Consider the following 14,522-nt stretch of genomic DNA (forward strand, 5'->3'; position numbering starts at 1 on the left):
AGAGGATTGTGAAACACCACCATCTGAATAAGATTTTCTTCTACCAATAATGATCTTTAATGAATTTCTTTTAGAAAAGGACAAAAACATAAACAAAATAATATTACAGAAAACATCACATCTGTGATTTTATTAACTTTCCACTTGCTTCCAACAGAATAGAGAATAAAGATACTGTGAGGTCATCTACATCCCAGGCCAACTCATGTCTTCTGATATCATCTACTGCCAGTGAGAAAGACAAGGAAACTAAGAAGATGTTGGACAGTAATTACACCATGCCAACGGAATTTGTATTTGTTGGATTCACAGATTATCTCCCTCTCAGAGTCGCACTGTTCTTGGTATTGCTCATGGTATATACGGTAACTGTGGTGGGAAACATGGGTTTAATAATTCTGGTTTATGTTAACTCAAGCCTTCAAACCCCCATGTATTATTTTCTCAGCAACCTGTCTTTCTTAGACATCAGCTACTCTACAGCAATTGCTCCTAAAATGCTGATAAATTTCTTAGCATCCAAGAAGAGCATCTCTTCTTATGGTTGTGCCCTGCAAATGTTTTTCTTTGCTTGTTTTGCTGATGCTGAGTGTCTGATCCTGGCGGCGATGGCCTATGACCGCTATGCAGCCATCTGCCACCCTCTGCTCTATTCCACACTCATGTCCAGGAGAGTCTGTGTCTGCTCCACTGTGCTGGCATACTTCAGTGGGAGCGTGACTTCACTGGTGCACGTCTCCCTCACGTTCAGGCTGCCATTTTGCGGCTCCAACCTCGTCAACCATTTTTTCTGTGATATCCCGCCTCTCCTGGCTCTGTCCTGTGCAGATACTCACATCAACGAGCTTCTGCTCTTTGCCTTGTGTGGCTTCATCCAGACCAGCACTTTTGTTGTCATATTTCTCTCTTACTTCTGCATCCTCATCACTGTGTTGAGCATCAAGTCCTCAGGTGGCAGAGGCAAGACATTCTCCACCTGCGCTTCCCATCTGGTAGCCGTCACCTTGTTCTATGGGACCCTTCTCTTCACATACTTACGCCCCACTGCCAGCTATTCCCCGGAAACCGACAAGGTGGTCGCAGTGTTTTATACTGTTGTTTTCCCCATGTTTAACCCAATAATCTACAGCTTCAGAAACAAGGATGTGAAAAATGCCCTCAAGAAGCTATTAGAAAGAAATTGTATTTTCACTTGAGTACAGATGTAAATCATTAAGGATATCTAAAGCCAAGCCCACCCTTCCAATCCCATTATCTTCAGTTATGTCATGAACATTCTTATGTGTCAACTATTTTAAATTTACCACATTTTCCAGAAATGAAGTCAATGTTTTGTCCTCAATGCCTTAAAATTTTTCATTCTATCTTCTAGAATTTGTCCTCTTCAAAATCATTCCACTCTCTAAAACATTGCTGAATTAAAAATAATAACAATTGATATCCATGTGTTCCAAAGAATACTCCATACATTGATTTATCATGTTGTATTGAAGGCGTATATTGAATTGTCAGTCAATTGATTCCCATCTCCTTTATCATTAATAGATGCTCCTTGGAAGCATGGAATATGTGTACTAGTTTCTTTTTCCAACATGTGTATAGCACTTGATGTATGGCACATTCTCCTTACCTGTGTTTTTAAGGGATGAATGGTTGGGATGGAGAGATGGATGGTTAGATAGGTGAATGGGCAGGTATATATAACCTTTATTGTTTTGAAAATGAGTCTGGATTTACAGTTTGTAAAACTTTTATCAACAGGGAATTTTTTTTTCATAGACAGAATCTCACTTTGTCCCTTCAGTAGAGTGCTATGGCATCATAGCTCACAGCAACCTCAAACTCCTGTACTCAAAGGATCCCCTTGCCTCAGCCTCCCAAGTATCTGGGACTACAAGAGCCTATCACAACACTTGGCTATTTTTAAAGATGAGTCTCACTCTAGCTTAGGCTGGTCTTGAACTCCTGAGCTCAAGCAATGCACCCACCTTGGCCTCCCAGAGTGCTAGGATTACAGGCGTGAGCCTGACTATCAACAGGGAAATTTTAAGTTACCAATTATGGGTGATAGTGGTGATGAAGATGGTTTTGCTGGCTGTTAGGAAATCTGGCATATCACAATCATCTCATTAGTATTATTCAGTCAGAGTAAAATTTTATCACATCATCTCTCCTTGGGTTAAATTGATTACCGCAACAGACCCTCTACTCTAATTAACAGTGAGTATTCAAGAAAACCAAACAAGTGTGTGAATAACATGAGATTATAAACTTTATAAATTACTGTTTATTTCTGTGCTGATAATGTTACTGACATTATGTTCAAAGCACTATCTTTAAAAAGAGGTGAAAACTGCTCTAACAATTTCATTCTGTAAATTTACAATGCAAAACCAATAGAATTGTAAGTATTTTTCCTCCAGGATCAATTTTGATCATCAAGTTATCAGATGTTTTTCTAGTTTCTGTGGATTCTTTAGCTTTTGTTATTTACTTTGTTTTACTTTGGCAGAGTTAAGGTAATAAACTGTATTCATGTGAACACATAACACTGTGAATTTTGTAATAATTATGGAAGTATAAATGACTAAGTACATTAAATATATCTAAGGAATCAATAAAACATCATATACTGAAATGAGGATTTAATAGGCGATGTATGCAAAGCTCTCTCTCTCTCTCTATATATATATATATACATATATATACACACACGCACACACATATATATGATTTGTGGATTAAATTGTCCTATCTGGGGCGGCACCTGTGGCTCAAAGGGGTAGGGCGCCAGTCCCATATGCTGGAGGTGGCAGGTTCAAACCCAGCCCCGGCCATAAATGGCAAATAAATAAATTTAAAAAAAAAAGTTAAATTGTCCTATCTGTACAGTCATACTACAGAAATATTGAGAGTTCAGTTCCAGACCACTGCTATAAAATAAATATTACAATCAAATCTGTAACATGAACTTCTTGGTTTTCCAGTATATTTAAAATTTATCCTTAATTATACTGTAATATATTAAGCATGCAGGAGGATAATGTCTAAAATCCATGCATAACTTAATTTAAAAATATTTTATTGGTAAAAGTGCTAACAATCATCTTGGCCTCAGTGACCTGTAATCTTTTTGCTGCTGGAGAGTCTTGCCTCAGTGTTGATAGCTACTGACAGAGGAAGGTGGTGATTGCTGAATGTTGGAGTTGTGGAAATTTCTTAAAACAAGAAAATCATGAAGTTTGCCACATTGATGACACTTAATATTATGAAATATTTCAGTGTAACATACAATGTTGTATGATGATATTTTATCTACAGTAGAACTTCTTTCAAAACTGGTTTCAGTTCTCTCAAATCCTGGCATTGTTTTATCAACTATGTTTATGTAATATTCTAAATCCTTTGTTTTCATTTCAACAATGTTCAAATCATCTTCACTGGGAGTGGATTCTATCTCAAGAAACCACTGTCTTTTCTCATCCATAAGAAGCACCTCCTTATCTATTCACATTTCTATTATGACATACAAGAATTGAATTACAAATTCAGGTACCACTTCTAATTCTAATTTTCTTGCTATTTCCATCATATCTGCTGTTACTTCCTACATTAAAGTCTTCAGCCCCTCAAAGTTATCCATGAGGGTTAGAATCAACTTCTTCCTTTTTATGTTCCTGTTCTTATTTGTTCCTAAGAATAATGAATGTTTCTAGAATAGTAAATTCTTTCCAAAAGTTTTAAATTTACTTTGCCCACATCCATCAGAAAAGTCACTATCTATGGTAGCTATAGCTTTGTGAAGTATATTTCTTAAATAGAATTTGAAATTATAAATTACTTCTTGGTCTGTGGAATGCAGAATAGACTGTTTTGGCAGGCAAGAAACTACATTAATCTTCTTGTATGTCTCCATTAGAGGCTTTGGGTGACCAGGTCCATTGCTCATGTGCAGTAATATTTTGAAATAAAGCACAACGATCTGGTTGTATCCACCATCATTATTGAGAAGCACGACATGTGGCCTTTAATATATGTTAAGAATGCAACCATTTCTCTGTTAGCTAATAAGAGTATGAAATCCAATCATCAAATGCCATGGTCAAACTCTGTGCTCTAGACCTTTTTAGGAATCTCATAATTAATTTGTTCTGAGAGCCAAGTTTTTCATATAGCTTGTCCTTGAGAATAAAAGATAAGCTCTAAAATTGAGACTATTAAGTATAACAGAATTCTGGCTTTGCCAATAAGGAGTACCACCACACCTCCTGATAGCAAGGCCTGGGGCACCAAGCTTTGCAGCTGCAGCTGTACAAACTGTTAGGATGTGTAACTTGAGCTGCTGCATCAGCATTTGTTATGGTTGTACGCTTTCCTGTGAATCTTAGTTGCTGAAACCAGCAACAGCCATTCATTTTGCTCATGTATCTGTTATTTGGATAAAGACGATGTCTTCCGGCTTTCCAACATTCAGCATACCCTTTGTGATCACTCAGACATCTGGGGCTGGAATAGCTAGAGGTCAGCTGGGTATCTATTTTTCATCTCCTCGTAGCACATCTTTCCTTCGTGTAATGTTTTCTTCAACAAGATGGTCTCGGAGTAGTCCCAGAGCAAGTGTTCCAAAAGACCAAAGTCGACATTGCAAGCTTCTCATGTTCTAGCCTTAGAAGTCCCAGAGTCTCACTCCTATTTTCTTCTATGGAAAAATCAAGCCACTAATGCCACCCGCATTCTCAGGGAGAAGAGTAAGATCTGAATCTCCTGAGAAAGAGTCACAGTGAGTTCACAGCCATCTTTGTTCCATCACAGCATCCTGTTGTAATTAACAGAGTTAATAGAACCATAATCGATTATCTTGAACCCTGTATAGTTTTTGCAGAAATCTATAACAGGACAGGAAAAAAGGAATTGGCTTAGGGAAAATTAATATATAATTTTAACTCCTTCTCATTCAAAATGGCTAGTTCTGTAATAATTTACACCTTCCAACTCATGATTTATACAACTTCAACTAAAAATGACTGTGAACATAATTGCTGACATTTTTGCTGGACAGAATTATGTAGCTTTAGGATAGGGAACATAACAAAAATAAATGTGATAACACTGAAGCCTTATTCTAAACCAAGGTACAACACAGCTAAGATTCCTCCAAGAGACAATGTCTGAATTTGCTAGATAGATACTTAAAATAATAATCTAACAAACTGCAGTGGATCACCCCTGAAATCCCCAAAATATTGGGAGACTAACACAGAAAGATCACTTGAGGGTGGCATGAGCTATGAGTTCTCCAGTGCACTCTGCCTGGGCAGTAGAGTGAGATGCTGTCCAAAAAAGGAAAAAAAAAAAGAAAAAAACCCTTAGGGGGAGGGAAACCTGGGGGGGGGGGACAAAACCCTGGAAAAAAAGATCTGGAATTTTTCCAATTGCAGGATGTGCTGATGTTGATCTATAGACACATGATGTGTTGTTCACGGTGCACCTGCCTCCCTGGGTGCTTAGCAGAATCACTTTGAAGTATCAAACCTCTCAGACGCTGGCCAATCATTCCCAAGCTAATGTGTTTTCCCCCAAACTATATGGTCTTTCTAACTATTTATAACTATTTAGTATAGCATGATAAGCAGAATCCCAATTGTTTTTATCATCCCTCCATTACCTCTACTCAGTATAAGGCCACTGAAAACTTGTAAATAGGCAATTTTTACAGTCCTCTAGTAACTACAAAGTATTCCTTAGCATCCTTAGCATTCCAAACAAAAATATAATCATGAAAGGAAGAAAAATAGGCCTGCAAAAAAGAAGGATTGAGTAGCCAATCCCAGAATGCAGGACACATTTATCTATGGTTGACAGAGAGAGGTAGACTTTTGTCCATGTGGGAAGAACAGCTTTATCTTAATAGCACATTTTCCAGGGCAGAGTTGCCAGGTGAACCAACCAGGCAGTAGGTGTTCTTCTCATGATATAATCAGTATCGTGTAAACAAGGCTGACAGCTATAGCTACAGTGTGAGGACCTGTAGCTGGTAGGCAAATAATGGCACTCCAAAGAGTCACTTTAACAATTGTAAGTTGAGAAGCACCAGCCTTTCCCATGGCTTGATCATAACTAAGAATCTGTGGCACAGGTCACATGCTTGTGAATTTATGGGCCATCTTGGCCTTCATAGAGAAGAGAACATAATCTTTTTCCCTGGTATAACAGGGATCTGAACTCTAGCTGATGAATTTCAAGTCTTGTGACAGGTCAAAACCTATGGTATGATCCTTAGTTCATACAGGATTTATTGACTTAATATTGACCTGTAGTTGTTTTCCATACAACTTTAGAAGACAGCATCCTATAAAAAATCAATCTTAGATAAATTAACCCTCACTTCTTTATAATTCTGGATAAAATATCTTTTGCCTTGGTGTTTTACATTAATAAGGGTTACTTCACTTTTTACTAGGGAATATGTTTTCATAAAATTTCTGTCATTTGCAGAAATGTGGCCTATACTAGCCATGAGACATAACAGCAGGTATTCACTTTGGAGGTTCTGGCCATTGTTGATTATTCTCCTTAGAGTACATATTTTTCCTTGATTTTTTTCTTGGATTCAAATAAATTATTGATTAGTATCCAATCTTTTCAGTGATTCACATATGTACAAATAATTATCCCTTCATACTTAATTAATATAATTAATGCAGCTATTATTTATCTTTACCTAATTTTGTAAAGTTATAGAGCGGAATAATAATATAAAATATGACATGCAGGTTTTCAACTAGTAGTTATTGTATAGCTCAATATATAGGAATTCCGTTAGGCATTTCTAGAGAAAAACAAACTTTGACTTGGGTATCAGATAAAGGGCTCATATAATGATGTAGGAACTGACCTATATATATTTTTAAGAAATGTTATTCATTTGCACCTAGGGACATTAAACAAACAAATAAACAAAAATCATATGAAGAATAAGAAGAGGAAAAGGAGACAGAAGAGGAGGAGGAGGCAGGAGTTGGGGCAAGAAGAAGAGTAGGAGAAAGAATGTTGAAGCTGTTGAGTGGAAATAGAACCCGATGGTGGGTTGCACCAGACAAAATTCCAGAGGGTGATCAATGCAAGGATTATTCAAAAAGATGGCATGCTGGCATGTATGTGTCTTACATTTTCTAATTTTTAATGCTGACTTGAGTATCATGCCATCATATGATTGATCTTTGCACTGGCAAAGGTGAAATTACAGAAGTTTTGTTCTCCAGTTTAAAATTTTAAGTAATTTTGATGGGAATTCTAATGTCTTTCTTAGTCTATCTATTTTTTATACTTTGTTTTATAGCCATACACAGGCTGTCCCTGCCTTCCTTTTTCTATTTTCCTCTTCCTCCTTTTTTTTCTTTCTTTTTCTTCCTTCCTTTCTTTATCTTCTATATCCCTACCTTTCTTCCTGTTACACTTATGCCAAAGTAAGGTGTTCTTCTGGAGAGCATGCTAAAGTAAGTTTGCTAAAGTACCAAGTGTTAGGGGTACTTATGCTGCAGGCTGAGAAAGAATTCTCAACTCAGATATTAAGGCAGGTTTTAAAAGAAGAATTTTATTGTAATTTCCAAGAGAGAAAAGGACATGACAAGAATGGAAAAAGAAGTGCCAGCCTAAGGATGAGTATCTTGTGTTTTTACTGGAATTTTAAAGAGAAGAAAAGTTGCTATTGTGAAATGAAATGGAATGCAGTTTTTTTCCATTTTGCTGGTCTTATCTGACTTCTTTGAATGCAAGCTGGCAGATGTTGAAAGGGGTAGAGGTTACATGCCCCTTTTTGTTCATTCAGTACTTTTAAGGTTCTTCAAAACAAGCCCACCAAAACTAAGTTACTCCCCTGCCCCACCCTGTTTGTTAAAGAAAGAAGCAAACACTGGGGCTAGCACATTTTTGTGTACAGGGATGTTTTTGTGTGCAGTGATTTACTAGCAGTGCCATCCTTTCACCAGCAGGCGTAGGGAGCAAAGGTTCTTGTCTCAATAAAGTTTGCTGAAAAATCACTGACATGATGCAGATTGGTTACTAGGAAGAAAAAGATGCTAATTTATTTTATTTAACATATGTATGTAGGAACCCTCAGGATGAAGATTCAACTCCTCAGTAAGTTAAAGAGACATTTGTAGAGTAGGGCCTTGAAAGCAGAAAAACAGGTTTGGGGAAGGTGAGAAAAAGAGGTTTGGCTCTATAGTAAAGGTGGTGTTATGTAAATGAAACCTTACAGGTAGCAGCTCTCATGGAATACAGATATAGATAGTGAGTGCTTCTTTTCAGATCTTTAATTGTGTAAGACTTTTCCTTAATCTTTTCTAGATCAGGAAAACAAAGATCTATCTGTATTAAGAGATGTATCTGCAGATTGTTTATAGATGAAAATTTCCCCTCCACTAAAGACTGCTTTACAATATTACTTCTATCTGTGAGATTCATAACATCCATTACAAAATATGTCCAAAAATATATATGTTTGGGAATAATTTTTGAAATTTCTTTCACAGACATCACTATCAATTAATTCCACTATATTTTCTTCAGAGATTACATATTCTTGTTTTTCCCCCACATGAGCCCATATTTACTTCTATTCATTTTAACATTGAAGAAATTAAATGCCTTAGGGGAACCATTAAGTTCTTGAGAGCTTCCTAAGTCCCTCAAGAAACAAGGAGGAACTTTTAGTCATATATGTATGAAATCCTCTTAACCAGACCATTAAGTCAAGGGACTCTATTCCCATAAAAAGGAAGGTAAATACATAATTGAACTTTTAATCTAAACCTAAGTTCTGACATGATTATGTTTTGTTTGCTCTCACTTTCACAGAAAGGAGACTATGACTTTGATTCTCATATGTTAAAGTACAAATTTGAATTTAATCTTGCTGCCTGTAACTATTGTCCTGTCATTTCCTTAATTTATGTGTCACTGTAAATGTCAGACAAATTTAATTAATTTTTTGTGGGTTTTTTTTTTTTTTTTTGAGACTTTAGCAAAATAAACCATGGGAAGGGTGGCCATGAAATTCCTAAATGAGGTAAGGTGTTGAACATTTTTGCTTCTTTTGGTAAGTTAAACTTATTCATTTAAATATTTTACATACATGCATTCTATAAATTAGTTAAAATTTAAAAACATGAAGAAGGAGAAGAAAAGATGTTCTTATTTTAATCTGATAAACTTTTCAAATTATAGGAGCAGGGGCAATTTATAACATGACCATTTATTCATACTTCTTATCTAACACTTCACTATTTTTCTACATTTACTTTTTTTTGTGCAACTTCTACTGAAGTAATAAAAATCAGCATTTTAATACAATGGGATATTCTTTCTTAAAGATGAATTGCAATCTAAATCGTAACTACACATGTGATTGTTCACGCATCCTGTAGATACTCTATCAGTGGTTCTCAACATGTGGGTCATGACCCACAGGAACTATATTAAAAGGTTGTGGCATTAGGAAGGTTGAGAACCACTGCTCTACATTTCTCTGTTTTCTACTTGTTTTTTTTTTTTTTTTAATTTCAGTAGTCTTGCAGTATTCTTTTCCTGAGTTCCCTATTCTGCAAGAATAGTGTCTCCCAAATGAAGACAATGAAACTGTCATGCACGTCACTCTTTGCTCTGTAGAGGTAACGTTATGAGCCTCCTGATTTGTTTAATGAATGCACTTGTTTTTTAACCTGATCTGAGTGGGCCCAAAGACAATTTATTCCAGCCCTTCCTTATGGAAGCGTAACCCTGCTCAGGATGGAGGCTCCCAGGTTGGTCTTGGTCACACATGTAGACATGCCCTGTGCTGGATCTGGCCCTGTCAAGGGGACTGATGCCTTGTGTTCATCACTCCTTCCAAGCTGTCCTGTTGATGCTTTTACAATAAACCTGGCTTGATCACACTGTGAACTAAAATAAAACCTTAAGCCTCTTAAATGACTGAATGGCCAAGAGGGCTCCAGAAATAACCCTACAGCTGAGTTGCTGGCCATGAGAAGGGAAGTCAGACGTGCCTTGCCATGTCCCCATCCCTTCTTAAAGATATCATTTATAACTCATTAACAAGCCTACTGATTTACCTAATAGATCACTTGAGTCTGGGCATAAGTCTGGCGGCTTGTCTCTGATGAACAGGTGCCCATATCTCAAATTGTTCTAAGCCTTTATGAAAGCTTTATTTCTGTAACAAATTACAAACTCATAACCTGTAATTCCCTTCATTTGGAGATGCCCCATCTTTTAAGGACAAACCGATGTACACACCTTCCACATATTGATTTCTATTTCTTTATGTGTAATTCTCGCCTCCCTGAAATGTATGAAACCAAACTGTAACCACACCAAAGCAAGACCACTTGCTCAAGGTTTCTTGGACATAGCTCTAAGCCATGGCTGGGTGCATACTCGGCTCGGAATAAACCCCTTTAGATTATTTTACAGAGTTTGGGTTCCTCTCTTTTGACAACACAAACAAATGCAAATCAAAGTTCTGAGTTAGTAGAAACCAGGTCCAAAAATTAAAATGCCCTTTTTGAAATTGTGCAAACTGAATTAGAGAAAATATAGTTCAATTTAATTACCACGTAAGGGAGAAGGTCATAACTGTCTACTTATCTAGTGGGATACTGTTTAGTCATACTTTGGAATGTGGTTCAAATTAACTAAGAATGAGCTTCTTCCTCATTTGAGTTTTTTTTTTATTACATCATAGCTGTGTACATTAATACAGTTATGGGGTACAATGTGCTGGTTTTATATACAACTTGAAATACTATCATCAAACTGGTTAACATAGCCTTCACCGCATTTTCTTAGTTATTGTGTTAAGACATTTATCTTCTACACTTGGTAGATTTAATATGTACCCTTGTAAAATGTACCATAGGTGTGGTCCCACCAATTACCCTCCATCCACCCATCCTCCCCCATTTCCCCTTCATCTTGGGCTATAGTTGGGTTATAACTTTCATATGGAAGTGTGGGTGTTTATAAATTGGTTTCATAGTAGGGCTGAGTACATAAGAATATGGAAAAAGCCTGCTGAAAGCAAAATATGTAGTAATAAAAGATACTACTAATTTATTTTCATGTTATTTCTATTCTCATATAATAAAATACATTTATCAAGAAAATGTAAAATAATACTTCAGTGGTTTGCAATAAACATTGTATAATCTAAAAATGATGTTTCTGGGCAGCACCTGTGGCTCAAAGGAGTAGGGCGCCAGCCTCATATACCAGAGGTGTCAGGTTCAAACCCAGCCCCAGCAAAAAATTGCAATAAATAAATAAATAAATAAAAATAAAAATGATGTTGCAGTATGAAAGGAAAAGAAGTACAAGGCCGTCCCTGAGTTACAAACATCCAACAGATGAATAACTTGAACTTAAGAAGGGGGACTATTAGAGGTTATAAGGCAAATGTGCCTGTTTCAATTACATACAAAATCAATTTAAGAATAAACCTATAAAACCTACCTCCTTTCTGAGCCAGGGACTGCATATGATGCAAACAAGAATCTGTGTGATTTATGGAATTGCTGTATTTTACGAGTTTGCATTGCTTTTTCTCAGAAATAGTGTAGACTTCTTTTTCCTGAGTCACAGAACGGTATTTTTATTGGATGTCAAGGGCTCATTACAAGTTGCTGTTCTCCGTGTTTCACACCCCGGCTCTGACTGCCTCCTTCCCACTTCCCAGTCTGCCCTCTTCTCAGAAGCCAGTGCCTCTGGCTAATTTTTCAAGGATGATGCCAGAGTGATTAGATGCTGGGTCCTTGCCTTTCTGTCATGTACATCTTAAAAATAAAAGCCGTGCAGGAACTAAACATGAAGGCAGAAGTGGAATATGTCAGGTTTAAATATCAAGTAGAGTTTATTCTTATCTCTTGAGATATTTGGCATTAACTACTACCAAATTCAAACTGAGAAGTGTACGGCAGGGCCACATATTAAAGAACTTTGGCTGTTTTGTTTTTATAAACTGGACTTTCATTTACATGTCTTTAGAGTGAAATTTACTTTAGTTTTTTGTTCACATTAAGACCAGCATTTTAAATGCATCCTGAAGCTAAGACCCTAACATTTTCTATTTTTATTCACAGAATATTTTATGGAATAGGAAGAGAACAGAGACTTTTTAGTTAAAATTCTCTAATTTTAAGGCTAGATAACCTGAGAAGTCACTAACTCAAATCACACTAGTTAAGGATTTCAAATAGTCTTGCTGTTGTAGCACTTTTACTCAATTTACTCAAATATCCTTATTATTAACAGGTTCCAAGACACAAAAACCCATGGCTGATGTTAATTTTACGTTGGTTACCGAGTTTATCCTGTTGGGACTGACAGAGCGTGCTGAACTGAAGGTGGTCCTCTTCGCGCTGTTCCTTTTCATCTATACCATTTCCTTGGTGGGGAATCTGGGAATGCTCTTTCTAATCAAAATAACTCCCAAACTCCACACGCCCATGTATCATTTTCTTAGCTGCCTGTCATTTGTGGATGCCAGCTATTCGTCAGTTTTCGCACCCAAAATGCTGCTGAGCTTCTTTGTGGAACAGGAGACTATCTCCTTCTCTGCGTGCATTGTGCAATATTTTTTATTTGTGTCACTCCTTACCACCGAGGGCTTCTTGCTGGCAGCGATGGCTTACGACCGTTACATGGCCATCGTAAACCCCTTGCTTTATACAGTGGCCATGACTAAGGTAGTCTGTGTCCTGCTGGTTTTCGGCTCTTGTGTGGGAGGGTTCATCAATTCACTGACACACACAATTGGCTTGTTGAAACTGACTTTCTGTGGACCAAATATCATCAGTCACTTCTTCTGTGACCTCCCCCCTCTGCTGAAACTGTCATGCTCTGATACATCCCTGAATGAACTGTTGCTTTTAATTTTTTCTGGCATCATTGCCATGATCACTTTCTTGACCGTGATGATCTCGTACATCTTCATCGTCGCTGCGATCCTGAGGATCCGCTCGGCTGCTGGGAGACGCAAAGCCTTCTCCACCTGTGCCTCGCATCTAATGACGGTGACTTTATTTTACGGCTCGATAAGCTTCAGTTACATTCAACCAAGCTCCCAATACTCCTTAGAGCAAGAAAAGGTCGTATCTGTGTTTTATACCCTGGTCATTCCTATGTTAAATCCACTGATTTACAGCCTAAGGAACAAAGAAGTAAAAGACGCTGTGAAAAGGGCTCTAGAAATGAAACCCGGTCCTTGTTAATGTGACAGGTCTGTGAATAGACGACACAACAGTGGTTTGTGTAATGACATCTTAAATATTTCGACACGTTTCAGTCACACAGGACTCTTAGAGTTTATTTAATTGGAGCCCTGTTTTGCAGAGAAAGTAAAAGAGCCAGGTGGGAGAAAAATAAAGCACAGTGGAACACATGGCAGGCTGTTGTGTTTACAGACCTAAAAACCAGACAAAGATGTAGGTGTTACCGCTCCTCAATTAATGACGTTGTATTTTCTTCACATGGATAGAAGTTAGACAGTCAAATATATATAGGCTTACAAATAGTGACAAGGATAAAATGAATAAATAATAAAATATCCCTTTTTGGATTTCTCTGTTGAGTATTGAAACAAGTAAAATATATTCAAGGCAAAAATAATGGTTCTTGCATTATGTAGAAAATCGATAGCTACATGTTCTAAGAATTAGCCTAGATTATTTATAGACATTATTTATATTCTTCAAAATAAATACGCACATATAAAAATATTCAGAAAAGGAACATCATCCTAGATTACCTTCCCACTCACAATAGTTAGTCTAAGCCAATTTCCCATTCTTGGCCTCAGTTTTCTCTACCGCATATGAAATCAAATAGGACAGAATGTCATGGTTTATTACTACTTCACATGAAAGAATCCCTAGTACTCAGAGAAGCTTACTCTGAACAATTTTACTGGGAGCTCCAGTGACACAATCGGTTAATGCACAGTACTTATATGAACAAGTTTCCTGCATAGTTAGAGAAAATGACTCCAAGACCATTAAAATGTCATCAATAATCAGATTTGTTCCTCTCTTTTCTTTAAGGATCTTCTAGCATCCTTTATGGACATTACTCAAACTATTACCTGATGATATATTCTAGGTAGGGAAGATATGTGAAGTGAATTTTTTCCTTTCAAATCAAATTATATATATAAGTGCAGCTCATAAAATAAAGCCCCTAAATACTGATTGTTCCACAGTGATCTTCTCAAATTGCTGTCCCGTCCACAAAAATAAAATGACAGCAACAAAAACCAGTATTCTGGAGAATATATACATTTACAAATAAAGTTCTTTGAAATGTTTGGAGTTTGTAGAACATTGAAATACCCAGAACCAAGCAGAGTTAGCAGTCCAATGTGATAGCTATAGACTCAGTAAGTAGTAAAACATATTTTTACATGTCAGATTAGGTGAAACATTTTTTTGCCTCAGACACAGCCACAAATTATATAGGGAAAAGGCACT

The 14,522-nt window shown here is 36.9% G+C and overlaps 2 protein-coding genes across 2 annotated transcripts; both read left to right on the forward strand.

The window, feature by feature from the left end:
• The first annotated feature begins 257 nt into the window (after positions 1–257).
• On the forward strand, positions 258–1,196 carry LOC100950278 (olfactory receptor 5AS1). Its single transcript, XM_003802399.1, has one exon. The coding sequence runs from the start codon at positions 258–260 to the stop codon at positions 1,194–1,196; it is 939 nt and encodes a 312-aa protein (XP_003802447.1).
• An 11,100-nt stretch (positions 1,197–12,296) lies between these two features.
• On the forward strand, positions 12,297–13,268 carry LOC100944058 (olfactory receptor 1052-like). Its single transcript, XM_003802455.2, has one exon. It carries the CDS (start codon positions 12,330–12,332, stop codon positions 13,266–13,268), a length of 939 nt encoding a protein of 312 aa, XP_003802503.1. The 5' UTR covers positions 12,297–12,329.
• Positions 13,269–14,522: the final 1,254 nt, after the last annotated feature.

The sequence above is a fragment of the Otolemur garnettii genome, unplaced genomic scaffold (assembly GCF_000181295.1).
Source record: "Otolemur garnettii isolate 467f Iridium unplaced genomic scaffold, OtoGar3 scaffold00247, whole genome shotgun sequence".
In the NCBI taxonomy this organism is placed as follows: Eukaryota; Metazoa; Chordata; class Mammalia; order Primates; family Galagidae; genus Otolemur; species Otolemur garnettii.

Coding starts and splice junctions, on each gene's coding strand:
- LOC100950278 (XM_003802399.1), top strand. CDS start 258: ATGTTGGACAGTAATTACACCATGCCAACGGAATTTGTATTTGTTGGA.
- LOC100944058 (XM_003802455.2), top strand. CDS start 12,330: ATGGCTGATGTTAATTTTACGTTGGTTACCGAGTTTATCCTGTTGGGA.